General features: G+C 36.9%; 1 protein-coding gene across 4 annotated transcripts in view; it reads left to right on the top strand.

Annotated features, from left to right (window-relative positions):
* The window catches only part of Heatr3 (HEAT repeat containing 3), an 84,294-nt gene that overhangs the window by 6,142 nt on the left and 65,235 nt on the right, over positions 1-12,917 (top strand). For all 4 annotated transcript variants that reach the window (XR_010046930.1, XM_063247150.1, XM_003477679.5 and 1 more), the window contains exons 5-10: positions 486-595; positions 3,153-3,293; positions 4,771-5,048; positions 8,486-8,576; positions 8,668-8,825; positions 10,632-10,714. Coding sequence is in view for 3 of the 4 variants with exons in the window: in XM_063247150.1 (XP_063103220.1) it covers positions 486-595; positions 3,153-3,293; positions 4,771-5,048; positions 8,486-8,576; positions 8,668-8,825; positions 10,632-10,714 (861 nt within the window). In the remaining variant the exon portion in view is untranslated. The remainder of the gene's footprint in view (positions 1-485; positions 596-3,152; positions 3,294-4,770; positions 5,049-8,485; positions 8,577-8,667; positions 8,826-10,631; positions 10,715-12,917) is intronic.

Genomic DNA, 12,917 nt, shown 5'->3' with positions numbered 1-12,917 from the left:
ATGTAATTTTCTTTTAAATCTGTGCTTTCTGTGTAATAAGAGGCCTGTTGTCCTTACCTGAACTTATTATTGTGCTGTAATGGATCCAGAGAACCTAGGTACCAGGCCTAGCTCCATTGCTGGCAGGATGTGTGATCTTTGGACAGATTACTGCACCTTTTAAAGCCTGGGTTTTCTCATCTGTAAACTGGGAAGTTGGATTTAAGGTTTCCCAAGGTCTCTAGCTCTAAACTTCTGTGAGGAAGCTGTCATGATAAAATGATAGTCAAAGAGTGAGCCCACCATGAGGGAAATGAGATACAGACAGCCAGTTCTCAAGTACAATGAATATGAATGGGCGTTTGTTTCTTCATCTGCAAAAATGGTGGTTGTTTGACTCTAAGTCTTTGGTTCTATACAGCTTTATTTTTTTAATGGATTTCTGTGGTTGATTTCTTAATGTTAAAATGTGAATAGTAAAACTTTTTTTTCCCCCTTCAATTTAGTGAATGCAGTAGTAGAGCAGTATCTATATTCAACAAAGAAGGGTGTTTGGAGATTGTATTAAAGTATTTAAGTAGGTTTCCCACCAATGTTGACCTGGCTGTTTCAGTAGGTAAGTCAAGAAAAGGTGATGATTTATTGTGTGTGGCCTATTCAAAAATCTGTGTTCAGACATAGCATGTTTATTCTATAGGAGTGATTTTATCTCATTATGTATATTTAAACCTGTGGCAGAGTAGTTTTGTTTGTTTTGAATCTTATTAAATCTTATGTAATTTTCCTGCTTTTCTTTTTGAAAGGGAAGAAGGTAATGGCTTAAGTGTATAATTTCTAGACTGTTACTTCTTAGAGCCTTTATGAAGTCTTGAAGTTTTCATCTCCATTTTCTCAGAAATAAGAACTCACAATTTCTGGGCCTTTGAGCCAAAGTTAGTTGGAATCTAGGCTTACTTAAATGTATTGTACCAGTACATCTCACACTCCCGGCAGAAAACTGATTGATACCCTGTGCTTTTTTTTTCCCCTTTGTCTTTTTGACACAGGATCTCTCTGTGCAGTTCTGGCTGGCCTTGAGCTCACTTTGTAGCCCAGGCTGTTCTTAAATTCACAATGATCCTTCCGCCTCAGCCTCCTGAGTGTTAAGATTATAGGCATGTGCCACCACGCCCAGCTGATAACCTGCCTTTTTTGTGAGAAAGAGAAAGAAGAGATTTGAATTTTCCCTTAGGTTTGGTTCCTTTCTTACCGGCAGGAGAAGCAACATCTTAACCCTAACCTTCCCACCCTCCCTGTTTGGGTTAGTGAGCCATTGGGTACTCTTGCTCCGCATATGCAGAAACTGAAACCAGGAGGTGGGCAGTGAGAGCAAAGCAGTAGCTGAGGAGAAGTCCTGTTCCTCGCGTTAGCAGGCATCCCACTGTCCTCTTGTTTAACTGTGTAATTTCTCCTATAAGGAAGAAGTGTCTTCCCCTATTGATTGGTGCTTCTCTTGACTCTAATAGATACGTTTAAGAGAAAGAAAAGAAAAAGAAAAGTGAAATAAATACTACTAGGAAAAATTTAAAAATCAGTTTCTCCAAATGGAATCTTTGCGTGGCAGCATTGTGAGTAACAGAGGATTCCAAAAACAGTTCGACTGCTTTTAGGAAATTGGTAGATGACTTAATCCCAGGCAAGTTTCTATTACAGAAAGAGAATTTCAGGAAAGTTTGATTTTTTTTTTTTTAAATAAAAAACTTATTTTTGTGCCTCTTGTCATGTAGATTTAGTTTTTGTTGTTTTTGTTTTTTATCTTCTAATGCATTTTTATGAAGTGGATCAGAATACAGTCACTTTGCATGAATAATAGTGCTTTCTTTATGCATTAAATTAAAAGTCTTGACTGTATGAACAGATGTCCTTCTTGTTTTGAAAATTCAGCAAGGTTTCTCAGTGGGCTGGTGCATACCTATAATCCCAGCATTTGGGAGGCTGAGGTAGGAGGATCAGTGTGAGTTTGAGGTCATTCTGGTCTCCATCATGAGTTGAAGGCCGGTTTGGGATACATTGTAATACCCTGTCTCAAAAAAACAAACAAACAAAAAATAGAATGTTAAGGAAGGCTTATGTATAGTAAAGTGAATTTATAAAATTCTTATATATTAACTTAGCTTTTTTGAACTGTTGTCTTTATGGGAGCAGTTATACTTAATTTTGCCCATTTTTTTGCTAAAGTGAATAAAATTAATCTCAACAAAAAATAGACTTGGATGTAAGCATATATATTTATCTGCCTAGGCATATAGATTTGTATACAAATGTATTTTGGGAACCAAGTTAGATCACAGCAGCAGCGTGTGACTTAATTAATTTGGCATGTGTATTTTGAACTTTTTAGACCTGAAAAGAAATGGATTTGAGTAGAATAAAATGTCTCAAAGAAAACAAACTTAGGCTTGCTTCCTCTTATGTGCTTTACTGATTTCTAATGCCAAACTTTTATGCAGGCCCAATTTTTTTAATACATTCAATTAATTATTTCTGATATGCAATTTGTAATCTATTATTTTGTTTTAATTAATGCAAGAGATGAAGTTAAGTGATAAATGTGGTAGATGTCTATTAATATTTTAGGTTTTTCTCAATTTGCACATATCTTTATGTAAAGTGACCTTTTTTTCCCCTTAAAGTACTGTTGTTTGAGCGGAAATAATCCCAACATTTTAAACCACAATGAATTTAAAGGAAGCCAGAATGTCCCAAAATCTAAATCTTGTTTTTGGCAGCAAAACTTCCCTAAGAGTTTTGTCCATACGCTGGACAGTTTGCTACTGGCCTGTGATAAAAACATAAATTAAGATAAACTGTTACAAATAGTAACAGTAATTTGACATTGCCACAGTATTTAGCAGCCTTTTAAAATTATTTAATAAAAAAATAGTTCAGTAAAAAGTTAGAAATTTTAAGGAAAAAAAAGATCTTACATACCATTGATAGTCTAGGAAGCATTATTTGCACCCTTGAGGTACAATGTAAATATCTTATAAAAGCTATATGTATCTAAAGATGTTAAAAAGATACACTGTTTTATTATTGTTGTTGTTGTTGTTGTTAAGTTGTGCGGTATTTGTAAAAAGTATTCTAAACAGAATTCTTTTTTTTTCTAAGTAATTTAATTTTTTGTCTTATAGCATATTGTTTACAGACAGTAACTGAAGATAACCCAGACCTACTGAAATCTTTCAGTGCCACAGCATTGCATGTGCTGGAATCTGCAATGGTTTATCCTGTCAGTTCTATGGAATACATCCTATTAAAGACACTTGTGGCAGGTAAAATTTAGCCAAATGATATGTGAGCCATTTCTGGTAACTTGGATTGGGTAGAGGTGGAGACTGAAGCTCATTATTCCTTCATTTCACCACATTAGGGTTTTCTGTACTTCTGTCCATTCTGAAAATTTTAATATTTAAATAGAGATCCTTAATTCAAATAGTTGTCCATAGTTACAAAGTGTTCTAGAATAGCTCTGGTCAAGATCCCTTTTTATTTATGAGCCAGTAAGTTCAGAAATTGACTCTGGGCAATCAAGGGATGGCTGTTACTTTTCCACGAGTTCTTCCTCTCTAGCACTTTTTACCCCAGTCTCTGAATATAAAAATATGATAATCTGTTAAGTAATAGGTATCTTAATAAGTTTCTGTCTATACTTCACTTTTTCCCTTTGACTTTACAGAGGTAATTTATCATGAAAAGTTTTGTTATGTTTTTCAAATTATGGTAGTAAGATGCACGTAACGTAAAATAGTATAGTAGCTTCACCATCTTAGCCATTTTACAGGTTTGGCTCAGTGGTATAAAATACATTCACAAATACATTCAATAAATCTTCAGATCTCTTTTCATCTTCTAAAACTGAACTTAATACCTGTTAAAAGAGTTTTTCCCATTTTCCTTTCCTGCTAGTCCCTGACAACCATCATTCTATTTACTACTTTAGAGATCTGACTACTTACTTTATAAATAGACTCATTTGTGTTTGTCTTTTTGTAACTGACTTGTTTCATCAAGGTAAATTCCTTAGTGTTTATCCATGTTGTAACTTGTGTCAGCTACAGCATGTGTCAATGTTGTCTTGCTTTTTGAGGCTGAATACTATCTTGTTACATGTAGCACTTTGTTTATTCATTCATCTTGTATCCATGAGAACTTGGGTTACCTTCACCTTTTGATTATTGTGAGAATGCTGCAGTGAACATGGATATAACCCAGGTGAGTCTCTACTTTCAATCTTTTGGGTCTATGTCTACATGCTGTTTTTATTTTCATAGTCACTTTTAAAAAAATTAATCTGATTACTTAATAGTAGCTTCTGTTTTCTTTTGATAAGGAAAAAAGCAAAGAACCTGCTCTCTGGCTTGCACATGAGACCTTGGAATTTTAATGCATTCCATTCCCCTCTTGGAAAGTAAGAAACTGCTGAGAAGAGCAGTTTAGGTAAAGATGAAAGAAAGCAATGCAACTGACTGTCATTTTAAAAGAAATTTGATCGGCCTTCACTCATCTGATGATGTGTCATGTGTCAGAGAAAGGCATTGTATGTCAAGGCAGGCGGGTGATTGTGAGGCATTATAACAAAGGGTGCTACCTCTGTGCAGTTCCTCTTGACATTTAATAAAACTGAACAAAGACAGCATGGTTGAGATATTTTGAAATTACACCTGAGCTTCCAGACCCAGTCTTGTGGAAACTGTACTTAATGTAAGATTTCACAGGCAGTTCTTTGTCCTTCTGCTCCTTTCCCCCCAGGCACAGTCTGGAATCTAAAGGGCATTATTCCATCCAAGAGTCAGGCAGAAATTATAAATGCCATACTAAAGATCTTGTCTGAAGTTTTGGAAATGGATGCTGCTGAAATAGTAATTCAAATGAAAGAGGCTGAAACCCAACGGTTAAAAACTGCCACAGAGACTGAGGACATTTTAGAGAATGCTAATGGTGATGATTTGATGGAAGATGATGAAATGGAAGAAATTCCTCATAAAAGAAAAGCAAGAAAGAAAACTTTCATTTCCGATTTACTTCCAGTAAGTCAGACTAATGGCCCTACATGTGGATTGACCAGCTGTTTTCTTTCAGAGCTTTATAGAAAAATATTACAGTAAAATTAACTATAGAAAATGTTGAAATGTTAGACGTCTACTTCCAAAGAGGAAAAATAATCACACTAAAATGAAACTTTTAAACTGGGTGTGGGTGTGGTGGCATATCCCATTAATCTCAGCGCTCTGGGAGGTTGAGGCAGGAGGATTGCAATTTTAAGCCCAGTTGGGCATTTAGTGATTTAGTGAATGTCTTAGTAGGACAGACCGGTAAGCCTATGGTTGGTCATAAGGGCTGGGCTAAGAGTGGTGGTTGGCTGTGCCTAGATTTCCAAGGGTGTAGTTTCTATAGAAACTATCTGATTTAGAGTACAGGAGGATGCTTGCTTTTTTTTTTTTTTTTTTTTTTTTTGAGAGAAAAGTTCTTTGTGTAGCTCAGTCTGGCCTTGAACTCACTGTAGAACAGGCTGACCTTTAAGTCACAGTAATCCTCATGCTTCAGCCTCCCAAGTGCTTGAATTACAGGTATCACCCTTCCTGGCTCAGAAGGACACTTGCTGAGATGGCTTTTTGCATAGACTACCTGGGCTGGGCTGTTTGTTTGTTTGTTTGTCTTTTTGAGACAGGGTCTTGCAGTACAGTTCAGGCTGGCCTTGGGCTCATTTGTAGCCCAGGCTGGTCTTGAATTTGCAATAATCTTCCTGCCTCAGCCTCCCCACTGCTGGCCTGGACTGTTTTGTGAAGCATAATTTGGAGTTCTAAAGAGAAATCAGAATTTTATTGCAATCAGAACTACTACATATGAATGCCCAAAGCATTGTGTTAAGTTCTAGGGTGAATAAATCATCCCTGGCATGCATTTGATGCCCAGATTTATACCTTGTGTCACTTGTGCCTTTGTATCAGAGTGTGAGTAGAATTTAACATCTGTAAAGGGGAGAGCATGAAAGCACAGCTCCTCACACCTTGTTCTCCAGAATGGGTATTGATGTAGAATGTGCCTGGCTTCATTTCTGTATAAGGGATACGGTAGGTCAGTACTTTCAGGCTTATCTTCTGCTGTTACCATTGTACAAGTTTTTACCCTAACCCACTGGGGCACACTGAGAAGTGGGAGTTACAGTTAGGCGGTCAGAGGCTTCTGAAGGATCTGAAGCCCTAGGCTGGGATTGGGAGGATGGACTCTTCAAGTGATTCTCTCCCTCTCCAGCCTTGCTTCCAAGGCCTGCTAGGGAGACAACCTGAGGGCCAAATCTGCTGAGGTATTATTTCAGATGGGTATGGTGGTACAGGCCTGTAATTCCAGCACTCTGCGAGGCTGAGGCAGAAGAATCACAGTTCAAGGACAGCCTGGAACAGTGTAGTGAGTTAAGACCAATGTGAACTACATAGTGAAACCCCCTTAAAAAATATAAAGGAATTCTGTGCTTGTAAAATGCAGTTTCCTCGTAACAAAAACTTAGTTTTCAAAGTCTTAACTGAGTAGCCTGAGTGATTAGCATACCGGCCATCTGCTAGCCTGTGCTTAAGGGCCAATACCAGTAGGGTTCCGGACATCGTGCTCATCTGTGGCAGGGATACAGATTTATAGTTAACCATGGTCAGTACACTACCTAGTGGTTTCTACTGGAGATCTTTAGAATAAAAATTTAAGGCATTACTGTAACTATGGAAAGAAAAGAGTTTAACCCAGTTATTTTTTCCTAACACAGGCTAAAGCACGGTACCCACCCAGTTCCCAGTTAGCAATTACTCAGCCCTTCTATTTCATTTCATGTTTCCTCACTTAGGCTGCTGGCTACTTTGAAGCAAATCTGGATTGTCATAACATTTTGTCTAGATTGAGTCTGTATGTCAACTTGATGATAATAGGCATCAGAGAAATGTTCTGAACAACAGTTATATACGGTGGAACCTAATTTCAGAGCTCCTTCTAAATTAGATCTTCATACATTTCAAGTGGATGAGAACCAAGGAACAAGTCTTATTTAGCTTGAGCTACTCTAATAAAGATTTGTTTAGTTGCAAATAACCGCAGTGTTTGTATACATTGTATACATAGTAGAAATAAATGCAGTGCAAGTTTGGAAACGCTAAACGTGTGACATGTATTACATTAGTAATTTGCTTCTTGTTGTTTTCATCAGGATTGAATGCTACGCCTTGTACATGTTAAACATGTACTGTACCACTGAGCAGCAAACACCCCCCCCCCTTTTTTTAAACTTTTTCAAAGTTTCAGTTAAATTTTTGGACAAAGGAGTTAGTTGAGTTTTAAATGAGTACATTTTTAGAAGCCTTGGGAAACAGGAATATATCATAAGACTTATCAAGCTACTCAGAAGGCTGAGGCAGGAGCTATTCGTAAGTTGTAGGCCAGCTTCAGCCAACATAGACCCTGACTCCAAAAAAAAAAGATGTGGGAAGAGCTGAGCATGGTAGCCCACCCTTGTAATTCCCATACTCTGGGAGGCTGAGACAGGAGGATTACAAACTCCAGCCCAGCCTAGGCAACTTATTGAAACATTACCCCCCCCCCATAAATAATTAATTGGCAGGGAGATGTAGCTCTGTGAAAGCCTTGGATTCAGTCCTTAGTACAAAAAAATAATAAAATAAAGGGTGGGAAGTTAGCTCAGTTATAAAGCCCTTCAAGCATGAGGCCCTACTTTCGTTTAGTCCTCAATACCACAAAAAATAAAAGACAACTGGAAAACTTAAAATTTGGAACATTTAACAAATTCGCAAATAGACAATAAAACAGGTATTATTTTTAGCCTGTTCCACTATTTTGGTGTATTGTTCATATCATTATGGCTATTTCATAAGCAAGGTAAGAATTAAGGTCAAATACATTTATTCTTCCCATTTAAGTTGTATGTTTTCCGAGAAAAGTGTCCTCATCTTTTTCACTCTTAAATAAATATTAATATTCTTCAAGGAAAGCCAAGAAGCAAATCTGTCTGCTCCTGAGCCAAGCTCGTTTGGTCATATAAGGATATGTTAGTAGGATGTGTTAGTGCAGTCTTCCAAGAAAACGTCTGCGCATCTAAAAGCAAGTACCATTGTGTTTAAGTGCCTGGTGTCTGCAGTGAACTTTTAATCTTAATATGCCAAACTGCTTCTTAACACATGAGATTAAATTTCAGGGTGAATTCAGTTCAGAATTTTTGAATATGTATCTGTTCTCTCTACCTAACTAAGCAAAGCTTGGAGAATAATCACAGATAGTTGGAAACCCCGTTTGCAGTAGCAGTTAGACTGCCAGCAGAGGTACAACATTTGTTTGTACTTCTAGTGTGTTATGGTTTTTCTTCAACCTTCTCTACCTGCCATGTGCTTTATTCCAAGCACAGAAATCTTTAAAAGACTTTAATTAAGGAAATTCATGCCCCCAATTTTTATTTTGTCTTTTTTTACAGCCCACTGACAAGGAACTGAGAGAGACCATGGCATTGCTGACAGCTCAGCAGACTGCTCTGGAAATTGTTGTCAACATGTGCTGCAATGAAGGTTTGCTACCTTCACATTTCTTCTGGCAGAGGGCAGCTTCCCTGGCGCTTTCTTTAAAATCCCACTTATGTGTGGTTTGCATTCTTTCTAGATCCTTCGGATGATGAATGGGAAGAGCTTTCTAGCAGTGATGAAAGCGAAGCATTTATGGAGAATTCTTTCACTGAGGATGGTGGGCAGCTGCTGTCTCCACTCTGCCTCTCTCATGAGGTTCACTCTGCTCTCACCAATTACCTCATCCCAAAGAAGGTAATCTGTTTTCATTTCAAGCTCATCAAAGAACAGGGGAGCCAAGTGTTGTGGTACATGCCTGTAATCCCAGCACTGAAGAACCTGAGGCAGGAGACAGGAGTTTGAGACCAGCCTGAGCTACATAGTGAGTTCAAGGCCACTTTGAATTACAGAATAAGCCTCAGAAAAACCAAAACAAAACCAAAACAAACAAACAAAAACCATGAGAAAGGCTTAAATAAGCTATTCACTCTGTATGCAAACAAAGTAAGCACATCCAGGTTGTAGCTGATGATGAAAGAAAGAATTAAAGCTGGGTGTGGTAGTGCACACCTGGGATCTAAAGCATTCTTTGAGACTAAATAGGAGAGTTTAAGTGCATACTGGGTAATTTAGACCCTGCCTCAAAATAAAATTTGTTACTTTTTTGTTTTTATGTATGACACAAAAGTGTGTGTGTGTGTGTGTGTGTGTGTGTGTGTACAACATGCAGTATAGTCCAGGCTGGTCTTGTGCTTACTTGTGTAGTCCAGGCTGGCCTTGAATTTGTGCTAATCCTCCTGCTTTGGCCTCCCAAATGGTAGGATTACAGGCATGCGCCATCACTCTCAGCAAAAAAAAAATTGTTTAAAAGGGCTGGGAAATAGCTCAGTGTGAAGGCCCTGTGTTCAGTCTCCAGTACCACCAGAAAGAAAAAGAAAAAGAAAACTATATGATGATGATGAAGACAGTGAATCTTGTTCTTAGAGAAGGTGATCTGGCTAACCACTGGTCTGTACATGCTAGATCTCTATCTGTGTTTCATTAGTGTTATCTAATGTACTTTTACATATTCGTAAAACAATGTTTGGTAAAAGGTGAAGATGGATCTCACAAGCACCTTCTGATACTGTTAAAAAGAACAGTTCTAGAAATAAGCTGATAGAGCATTCTGTCTTGATCTCACCTAACCATTTCAGTTGGAAGTTCAGTGATACTTTGTCAAGCACTATTCATTCCAAATTCGTGTTCATGCCAGAAAGTTGAGAACTGAGCATATTTTTCCTATAATAAATAATAGAAAACAACATCACTGGTTCTGAGACCCCAAAATTTTTCTAGAACTTTTAATAAATTTTGCATTTCTTTAACCTGTGGTCCTCAATTTTCCTCTTAGTTTTACTGCTAGTATTAGTTTCTTTGGAGCCGTGGTTATGGTATTTTATGCAAGTAAAGTGCAACAAGAAAAAGCACACTGGATGTTTTAATGCACTGACATAAGCACTATGTGTCTTCTGGGCAAGAGTAGTGCATAAACTGAAGTGTTGCTCCTTTGTGTCCTCAGTGAGACACAAAGTGTGACCCACTCTCAGCCCATATAGGTTTTATTCTCTGAATTATTTTAAAGTTTTCTTTTCTTTTCTTTTTTTGGTACTGGGGATTGAGCTCATGACCTTGCACTTGTCAGGCTGTTGCTTATGCCACTGAGCTAACTCTCTGGCTAAAGTTTTTCTTTTTGAGGAAGAGTCTCACAATGCAGTTGAGCCTGGCCTCCAATTCACTGTGTAACCCAGGCAACCCAGGCCTCCTGAGTGCTGGGATCATAGATGTGTGACACCATGCTGGGCCTATACAGGTTTTTTCAAGTCAGATTTTCAGTTTGATTATCAAGCAAGATTATGAACCCCAAGCACGTTTTTTCCCAACTTTACTGTTTGAGTAGTTGAAAGATCAAACTTGGAGCTCAACAACCAAGGTATCCCTGTAATATGTTAGACTTTTATACAGAAATCATGTGTAAATGACCAATCTTCAGCCTTTGACTTGCTGCCTTTTTAAACCTAGGTTTTTGAGAAAACTGCCTTTCCAAATAGCGTTGCAGTGGACATATGTTCTAGGCACCCTCCTTGGAAACCTTTGATTAAAAAGTAAGAACTTTTCTATTTTCTTTTTCTTTTTTTTTTATTTAAGGAGAAAAAGAAAAAAACAGAAAAAGGGTATAAGTAATACAAAAATTAAAAAATAAACAGTACACTAGTTAATAGATCACATATTCTCATCTTAGAAATATTTGTTCAAGTTACAAAATTGAAGCATATAAAGTGGGCTTTCAAACAGTGAGAGTGCAAACAGTTTTGTTCAATGATCCAAAAAAACTCAGTAATATGGTTATCTATGTTATATACTTAAACATATATGCAGTTATAATCTTTAGAGCACTTTCTTTTCTTTTGTACAATGACAATTACACATTTTGGGTTTTATTACTCCCACAGTTCTTATTACTTTTTTTGACGAGAGTAAAACCAAATGCGACATTTCAGAACAGAGTCAAATCAAAAGGATGGACATAATAGATAATGTAAAAACAAAAAACAAGGTGATCAACAATGGTTACCATACTGCCTCTTGCTATTTTAAGAAGAATTGCCAGTTACAATAAAATTGAATGAAACAGTAAAGAATAAAACCAAAGCATTGGAGACATTACAGGACTTTAAAAGAAGATAATAGTCAACTGGAATGGGTGTCATAATGAATCTTGTTGTCTCCACAGTTTTGCCTATACTTTTGAACTTGGTACTATCAAGCAAAACAGAATAGGGGAAAATCAGTCAAAACAAGATGGTGAGGGCAATACAGGATTTCAAATCAAGTTAATAGGAAATCAAAGTAGGTCACTATAATGTATCCTGCAATTTTTTATTTATTTTTCCCTTAATTAAAAAGATGAAAAAAGTAAATAATTAGAAAAAAAGGGGGAATTGAGATAAAAGAGGGCATAACAACAGAACAGCGCAGGTCAAAACATAACCATTTAAGCAAAATAGTGTTTCACCACAAGATATCCTGACATAAAAATAGTTACCATTGTGTCTCTTTCCTTGAAATCTTGGAGTATAACTTCGTATACTGTAGCACCAAACATATCAAGATGCTATAAAACCATTAAAGAGAATGACATTATTACAGGGTATTTAGAACCAATTAACAGAAAATGAACAATGGTTTCTGTATAATCTCCTTGTCTATAAAAGTTTTTACTTATATTATCATATATAATGAAATCCAATAAGATACAACCTTTTAAGACGGATGGAGACAGAAGAGTACAAAAAAACAAGATGATACTAAATCAGCACTAGCTATTATGATGTCTTGTTTTCTCCAAAATAGCTGTTCCTGCCATCCGATTTTCTCTGCCTCATTTCTGTTGAGATCTTTTTCTGTCGTTTGTTGTCAGTTTGTCTTCTTCATTTTGCTTTCTGCTCTATTCTTTGTGGCCTCTCTGCCACTATTTCTGGAATCTTCGTATTTTCCTTTTTTAGAATATCCTGCAGTATTTTCTGTAAAATTGAATTGGTGGTTGCAAATTCCCCTAGTTCTTCTTTATCCTGGAAGCTCTTTGTTTTTCCGTCAATTTCTAGGATCTTGGCTGGAGGCTATTATCTTTCAAAGCTTGAATTATTTACCCCCACGCTCTTTGTGATTTGATGGTTTGTGCCGAGAAGTCTGCTGTAATTCTGATGGGTGTTCCCTTGTAAGTGATCTGTTTCTTGTCTCTGACGGCTTTTAATATTCTGTTCTTATATTGGATTTCTGGAATTTTGATTATTATATGCCTGGGTGTAGCTCTGTTTGGGTTGTAGGTGACTGGGGTCCTGTATGTCTCGTTCATCTGAGTATCTTTACCATTTGCTAAATTAGGGAAATTCTCTTGGATTATTTCTGTGAATAGCTTTTGTAGTCCATTTGTTTGTGTCCCTACTTCTTTTATGTTCTTAATTCTTAAGTTATAGATCTTCTTATCATCTTCTAGTCTTTGTATTGTTGCTGTTTGTTTTTTTGTTATTTTTAAGGAGTTTTTCATTTCATGCTCCCATATTACAAATCTGCCCTCTAGTTCAGATAATCTATCCTTAGTTTCTTTCAAGCTGTTATGCCAGTTTTCGATGAGTTTTTAGTTTCCTGGTAATCTCTTTGAACCTACTTCACGTATTCTATGTTTTCTCTATTTTCTCCATCAAACAGTTCTCCCTTTTTTTTCTATTCTTCCATTCCACCATCTGTTTTTTCTTGGGCGGTGTTTAGCATTTCTCTAACTATTCTACTTATATCTTGCTTCAGGTC

The sequence above is a fragment of the Cavia porcellus genome, unplaced genomic scaffold, assembly GCF_034190915.1.
Source record: "Cavia porcellus strain 051 isolate PalLab524CR breed Dunkin Hartley unplaced genomic scaffold, mCavPor4.1 scaffold_4, whole genome shotgun sequence".
Taxonomy (NCBI): domain Eukaryota; kingdom Metazoa; phylum Chordata; class Mammalia; order Rodentia; family Caviidae; genus Cavia; species Cavia porcellus.
The sequence above is the reverse complement of the archived record's forward strand: the minus strand, read 5'-3'. Positions and strand labels throughout refer to the sequence as shown.